General features: G+C 39.3%; 1 protein-coding gene across 10 annotated transcripts in view; it reads left to right on the forward strand.

Annotated features, from left to right (window-relative positions):
- The window catches only part of ITGB6 (integrin subunit beta 6), a 126,429-nt gene that overhangs the window by 73,586 nt on the left and 44,746 nt on the right, over positions 1 to 8,097 (forward strand). For all 10 annotated transcript variants that reach the window (XM_035007926.1, XM_035007925.1, XM_035007933.1 and 7 more), the window contains one exon: positions 2,060 to 2,155. In XM_035007926.1, coding sequence (XP_034863817.1) covers positions 2,060 to 2,155 — 96 coding nt within the window. The remainder of the gene's footprint in view (positions 1 to 2,059; positions 2,156 to 8,097) is intronic.

Below are 8,097 nucleotides of genomic sequence, written 5' to 3' on the forward strand. Positions count from 1 at the left end.
AAAAAACAAACAACTAATGGTTCACAAATCACCTGCTATCATTCCTTGACTTAAATTGCTAAACTTCAAGGTGAGTGTTTTTCCCCTAAATTTTGACCTATAGTAGTCCTCATACTTTTGTCATATAAGTTGCCTTTCCATATTACAATATCCATGAGAATAGCCACATTTTGTCTTTTAACCTTTGAGTGCCAAGAAATGGTGAGACATAGATCTCTTTTTTATTACTTTTTCTTGCAACTATTCAAATGCCCCATTAACAGATATCTTGAAAAAAGCGGGACATAAAAGCAAATGCTACTTCTTGCTTATTATAACCTTCTCATCTAATAAATGTTCAATTCATTGTTGCTCAGTAAGTTGCTGCAAATGCACAGAAGTCATGGATTATCTCCATGCCTGCCTACAGCACAGTTCCCTGGGTCCTTTGAGTAATTCCTATTCACTCAACACTGGGCTCGGCTCCTGGGGCCACAAAATAATGGACATGGTCCCTGGCCTTGAGGAACACACATACAATATACTTGTGTGAATTAAGCCAACTGATCTAGGTCAAATAGAAAATGACACTTGTCCACGTACGAAGGGCTTCATGGTGTGATCCTTGCTACACACCCACAGCAGCTGAAAGTGCAAGAATGTGGAGATAGGAGAGGCCGGCGTTGGGGGAATCCAGGCTTAAAGCTGAAGGATTCTTACTGTTTGGGCAGTTGAAAAAGCAGGGAACACTGAATATGTCAGACTCTGGAAGATTTGTATTATCTGGATTCTACTGCTGTTTACTAATAAAAATCCAAATTGGATGGCAAGCACATATTACACTGCCAGATACACGGTTGGGTCATTTACCTGAGTATTTTAGGCAAAACTGTACTTTTCCCTCAACTTGAATCTTGGGCCTAATGAAGACATTAGGCAGAATTACTCCCATCGTGCTGAGAATATGTGAACACGTTCGTGTCCAGGAAGGCTTACTTATCAGCGTTCCTCCACTTTGGCTGATTTCATGTTCGACATATTCTTAGTTTCTTTGTTTGCAGGTTTCTCTTTCATTTGAGTTTCCTCTTTGTACATTATCCACATTTGGAGTCATACAACAGCCAAACGTGCTGCACAGTTATTAACTTTGGAAAGTAGAGGCCCTGTTCAAATTTGACGGGTTATGCCTTCTTTATTTTTTTTTTTAAAGATTTTATTTATTTATTTGACAGAGAGAGAGAGATAGTGAGAGCAGGAACACAAGCAGAGGGAGTGGGAGAGGGAGAAGCAGGCTTCCCGCCGAGCAGGGAGCTCGATGTGGGGTTCAATCCCAGGACCCTGGGGTCATCACCTGAGCCGAAGGCAGATGCTTAATGACTGAGCCACTCAGGCGCCCCTGCCTTCTTTATTTTTTAAAGGACTCATATCACTTGGGAATGAATGTGTCAATGAAAAAAAGGTACAATGTGTCTTCAGTTGTCCTGTAAAAATATTGCAGGATCCCATAAAACTGATTACTGACATCAAAAAGTCAGTAAGACCAAACGCAAAACTGGTGCAGGAATGTCTCAGATCAGATGGACATAGGAACTGTAGTGTATCATTCCTCAGCAGGCTGTCCTTTCCTCAGCCCTCAGCCCGCCTCATCCAATTCCAGTAGGAGTTTCCGAGCTACCTGAGTCCCCTCAGTCACATCTGTCATCAAGTATCCGCTCCTCCCCTGACTCTAACATTCTCTACATCTTGAGTCTGCTGCCAAGTGGCACTTAGAAGAACTATGTCTCTACCCTTGAAAATATGACACACTATAAGTTTTTAAATAAATTCCAAGTGCTCTCCTTAGGAGTGGCAGGCCGTAATATGCTACACTACCAACACTGACTCTTAGGAATTTATTGGATTTACAAGATTTAGGCAACAACTATTAAACCAATTAAGTGACTAATGATAATTGTGTATTTTTCTACTTAGAACCAAACTGACATGCCAACTCAGTATAATATCTTTGAAAGAAATACTCCTTTCTTTATTTTACATACTTGTGTTAAGATGATACTTAAAATCTTTATGTCAATTTTAGGAATATCCAACAATTGGACAACTCATTGATAAACTGGTGCAAAATAACGTGCTATTAATCTTTGCCGTAACCCAAGAACAAGTTCATTTATATGAGGTAAGCAAACACAGTTCGGGGAATTCCTTCGGGGAGATTACTCGACATGAAACTTTAACATGAACCCTGAGGGTTTAACGCATGGAATGCCATTAGAAAATCGTGAACACGTGAAAAATATACTGGACACTTGGTCAAGTGGATTCAGTTGCTGTTTGCAATTTGAATTACAAACCCAGGAGTGCGATGGAGAGTGGGAGACAGATATGGTAGAGCAAGGAAGAATGAATTCGAGAACGAAATGGTAAGTTGTAAGAGCACCAATGAATGGAGGAGAACCTACCTAACAGAAATCAGTCTGTCTTCCTTTGAACTGTTTCATCTGACAAGGAGGGGGTTAACAGAGGATGGGAGAAGAAGTGACTTGAAATTTTCAGGCATCTACAAATCAGATGAATCGAAAATATATAAATAGAGACACAATTTCAACCATTAAGAAGTAAGACGTTGAAAGAAAAAACTTGTTAAACTGGGCCAAAATATATTTTCTCCTTCCTAGTAGCTGGATTTGCAGTTCAAGTTTTTGGATGGAAACACCAGATGCAGAAAGGGAACTGTTTCATTAGATGCGCTAATGTTCATAAACCACTGCCTAAACTGTAAAATGCATATGCAAACACAAAAGGTTTCCATGGTTTCATTCTAGCCTACGAAAACAATATATCAGAATACCATGAATCAAAGAAGTAGCAAATGATTTATTCCTAGAGGGTGATTTCACAGAGAAGTGAGGAATCTCCAGCCTGACCCCGAGAAAATAGGTGTACATTAAATTGTCTGTGCCTTCTATGCAGAAGCTTCATATACTCCTAAGTTCAGAGTCTGATCTCCTCTTCCTTTGAAAGGACCTCTTACTTTACAGGGCTCGGGAAACTTTGAGATTATTTCACAGAAGGCTTTGATTAAATGCCACTCACTGCTAAGGACAGTACAGCCCATGAACTTGCATCAGGTGCTGTAGAAAGGATCCAGGAGGAGATCCTATCTTGCATTTTTAATGAGAGGAGGGTATTGTACTCCAGGTGAAATTGCCTTCTGCTGAAAACCAAAAAAGTCCTTTGCAATCAAGCTGCATACTCAAGGCCTTTGTTCTACTCAGAGACCATGTGGGTTCACCTGATCTGGGCATTTTTTTTTTAAGGCTCTTTAGTATGTGATACTTGTTTCCAGTGGTTTTAAGCAGTAGAGTTGCGGTAAAGATTTAAAAAAAAAATACCCCAAATACAATAGTGAGCCTATTCTGCCTTTGATCTTTAAGGCTAGAGTGAAAGGACCCTGGGGGTCACAACACCTCCTCCACAGCCGGTTCCTGTTTAGAAGGGGGAGGAGGGTTGCAGAGAACTTTTTTTAAAAGGGGAGTCTGGGAAATACGATTGATGATCATGAACATAGTCGTCCATAACTCACTTCGGTAATAGTCTTTAAGACTCACAACTCATTTACACGCCTCCTCAAAACTGCTATTAAAAAGGCAGAAGAAAATGAAAAATAACCACGTGGCAAAACAGAATCTGTTGGATTTAAGTTCGTTGCGCTGACGGTTCCCCTGTTGCAAAGGAAATGATCATTTCCAAGGAAAACACCAGATTAGAGCCTGCCTCTAATGGAACAGCAGGACATTTATTTTGCCTGCCTACTAATCTCATTATGAGGCGAATTTATGTTCTGTCATGATCTGTGGTCTTTACCATCCAGGCTCCACTAAATTCAAAGGGACATTGTCAGGGAGCCACGCAGCCGACCAGGGCAGCCGCCCACTCTATGACTCCGATGCTTTCTTTCATCATTTTATCTCTATTCTGATGGACTCCTCATTCCATCTGCATTAGTGGAGGCAGGAGGCGGCAGCCTGTCTAAAAATAATGACAGCGACATTGCGCTTCCCTGAAGGCTTCACACAGCATGAAAATGCTGATGTCTTGTTTTATTGATAATGAAAACTGAAAATAAACCACTAATGGCTTATGTTGCCTTTCCATTTAAATCTCTTAGAAGGAGCCCTATGTGAGCAGGAGCCCTATACAACCTGATGTTTGGATAGCTGTGATAGAAGGAACATAACTACTAAAGAATCACTGAGAAATAAAACCAGTGATAGGATAAATAAAGCAACTAAGTGGTTGGATCTATGGAAATTCCAGAAGACAATTTGCTTGCTCCAGTTCTGTGTTAAGCATAGTCATGTGCATACACTCCAGGCAGGGGATGGCTCAGATTCAATGGTGGACCCTCTCACAGTAAATACGATTTATGTTGCCCATTCATGGAACGCAGGAAAAAGGATTGGTTTTGGTTTGGTTTTTTTTTTTTTTTGTAACTTTGGTAAGATGCTCTGGACTGTCCAAATATGTAGTGTTGCTGTACTTTTTGGTATCAAAGAAGAACAAACAGTGGAAAGGATAAAGTAAGCAGTTTTGCCGTCAGTTCAATATGACTGCAGTGTGCATCCCAATCTCCAGCAAACAGATGATTTTGAACAAACTTACTATTATGAATAGATGCCTGTTTGTCCAATTACAGGGTTCAAAAGATAATGGTAGATAACAGACTGAGCAGTAGGTAGTATATTACAGTCCAGTGCTAAACGCCATTTTGAATCAGGATTCAATTACCCAAGCTTAAAAAAAAATTTTATCTCCTCTGTTGCTTTCAAATGTTTACTGTTAATTTACATTAAGATAGTATCAGGCTACTAAAGCCCAATTGTCTAATTTGACTAGTCTTTTCTTCCTAGTGAGATATTGAGATAAAAAGCAATTAAATTAGCATTCTTAACTACATTGTCAAATCATATTATTAATCACCTGGGATTAGTTGCAAGACTTTGAAATATTCTAATCTTTCAAAATGTCTACATCTGGCTGGAAAAGATGAGTTTTGTGAACTTGATAAGGATAATTATTATATAACCTAGTATTTACAATGTAATGTTGAAACATTAGAAAGTAAAAAAAAAAGAAACATTAGAAAGTAAACAAGACATTGGTAATGGACCCTCCCAGTTTAGTTGCTAACATCTATCACTGCTAATTGATGTCCTATGGTTATTAGGACAGAATGATGTATCTAAAGCCTAGGGACAGGGGACCCATGCAGGTTTTAATACCACCAAAGGGCCCTTCTGTCTGGAGGTGAAACGCCCTCAATGATCGTCCCTTTGAGGGACTCTGTTTAGCTCATCTTTCTGTTTAGGCTATTTCTTGATACCAGTAGATTTTCATCTTTAGTCAAATTGGGTCAAAGTTTCTAAACAGTATTTTGGAGTTTAATGTGACAAACACGTGTCAAAGTTGAGGGAGCCCATGTATAAGAGCAGGAGAAGTGTGCCTGACCCATTGCTACAATCATCTGCAGCCCTGGCTGTCCCCTCCTCCATCCTTTCCACCTTGGACCCAGATGGCACCACAGGAAAGGAACTCTCTGCTATTACCCTTGGGACCAACCTCTTGGATAAGCTCAAGTGCCTTCTTACTAGGCCATAAAAGGAAAACCCCTCAGCAAGTACCCCCATCTGATGATCACTGTTGTCTAAGAACAAGCATAAAGAGTAGCCACAACATGCTTTGAGCCTGATGTTTTTGCGTGGCTTGTGATTATCTATCATATGCAAGTTTCAATTCTTTCAGAATCAATAACCCAGTTTTCACTTCACCCCTTCTTTCCTTTTTTGCTCATCTTTTAAGCTTTTCACTGCAGCACGAGAGTTGAAAGGAAGCAGAGAATTAGAGAGGGAGATAAAACAAAAATTGGCCCCTTTTGTTGTCTGTTAGCCTGTTCTATTATTGTTTTGTTTTATAATGTTCGCTACTGGAAAAGATCAAAACAATTTTGCTCTGATGAAAATCCCTTTTTCTCTGGCTTCAATTTTGACAAAATAAAAGGACTGGGCCAGATGACCTCCAGCTTTAGTAGTCAGTGACTCTAAACCTGGAGGAGGGAAATCACCATGAATTCCAATGATCTACACACAAAGTTCAGCTAGCCAAAATATAGCTAATTTTAGGGCATGGACAAAAAAGTTGTTCTTTATCCTATCAACCCCATCCTGTAATGAAGTATTCCAAATTTATGCTTTTAGTGAATATAAAATCTTCTAGGAATAAAAAGAGAACTTCTGGATTATGAGAAATCTCCACAAGAGTTAACAAATTACTCTTAATTCAAATGTAATGGAAAAGGATTTTGATTTCTCTTTAATTGATGGTACCTGAGAATAAAGACTGAGGAGAGCCAATTTACGCTTTCCTCATTAATAAAAACAGCTTGTAGAGAAGGAGGATTTGGAAATAAAACTCATGTCCTCAGATTATCAGGGCAAAATTGTTAGAAGCATTTTCCAGGCTAATTAATAAATCACAACCGTGAAAAGTCACCAGTAGTTACCCTGAGTTTACACATAGTACTTTTCTTCTAAAGAACTCAAAGACTCATAAATCAGAAAATAAACACACAGGTAAAAAAATAAAAGAGATACAGATTTAAAGTAGGGTTTTAATGAGATGCTCTATTAGATCAACCCTTGGACAAATATAAAATGGGATTTTTTTTTTTTAAGTTTTATTTATTTAAGTTATCCCTATACCCAATGTGGGGCTCAAACTCAGGACCCTAAGATCAAGAGTCTCATGCTCTTCCAACTGAGTCAGCCAGGTGCCTCCCAGAATGGAATTTCAATACAAAGCCTAATTGTTTCAAGATTTACACAACACCCAGAATGTCTAGCATATCACTAGAACCAGTATGCTATTGACTGAAGCCATTCATTCATTCATTCATTCATACATCAAACATTTCATGAGAACCTCCCTTGGACTGGGCTGTGGTTTGTGACAACAAAAGAGGATAGAGTGACTGCCTTAAGAAGTCTCACAGAGCATTAACAGACTTGTAGACCAATAATTTGCCTAAAGAACCGATGAGGGCATTTTAGACATTGTGTTCTGGACAGACATCCCAAGGCAGAGTTTTGCTGAGGGGTCAGAGTTTTCATATCTGTCAATGTTTTTACTTTTATCTACTCAGCATCTTTGTTAGAAGGGGCAGAAAATTAATTGCGTATCATAAAACTAGCTTTGATGCTAACAGTATGATAACTGTTGGACTAAGCCCTTCACTTTATAGCACTGGAAACTGAGAGCCAAAGACGTTATGCAGCTATGACTATGAGAATAATAGGGAAGGTTTGCGGAGGGCTTATTAGGTGGCAGCTTGGGGTTAAGTATTTTAACTCATTTTATCATTTAATCTCCATGTTATGGGCCCCAAATAAACCCAAATAAAATAAAAAATAAAAATTGAACCAAATAAAATAAATTAAAATGAAATAAATAACGAAAGAACTCAAAATAAAGCAAGTTGCCTGTGAGAGCCAGGATCAGAACCAAGGCACTTTGAGTCTACAGCCTCAATCACTGAGTTGAGTTGCACTGGAACCTTGGCTACTGTCGTGAAAGAGCATGCCAATTCCTAACTACTACACAACCAAAGAAGCAGCCTTGTAAACACAGTAACCAACTTTGAAAGTCAATGAGCAGTAAAAGCACAAAGCCTAACGGTAGAGCAGAGCAGCCTCACAGCTGAAGAGATGAATACATAGCATTCTTAAAAATGGCAGAGTCCTTCAAAACCAGTGCACACTTCATCTCGGGTCCTTGACTGTTGCTGTTAATTTAGATGAATAGAGCAATTTTACAATGTGTGGGCTTGAAAAAAGAGAGACATTTGGATTCCGCCTTATGGGCTGTTTAAGTTCTGAGTGGTAAGAACAGGCCACGCAGCTAGGGCGCATCATGCCATTGGCCAACAAACACATCCTCAACAGCTACTGTCTATGGTGCTCACCATCTACAGTTCCAGCCAAAGGAGAAAAAGGGGACACATGGTTTAGCAGAGACTATAGGGTTTGTTATGCTGATGCAATTCAAACACACAGAAAAATAGAG

The sequence above is a fragment of the Mirounga leonina genome, unplaced genomic scaffold (assembly GCF_011800145.1).
Source record: "Mirounga leonina isolate KUSES-001 unplaced genomic scaffold, KU_Mleo_1.0 Mir_151, whole genome shotgun sequence".
Lineage (NCBI taxonomy): Eukaryota > Metazoa > Chordata > Mammalia > Carnivora > Phocidae > Mirounga > Mirounga leonina.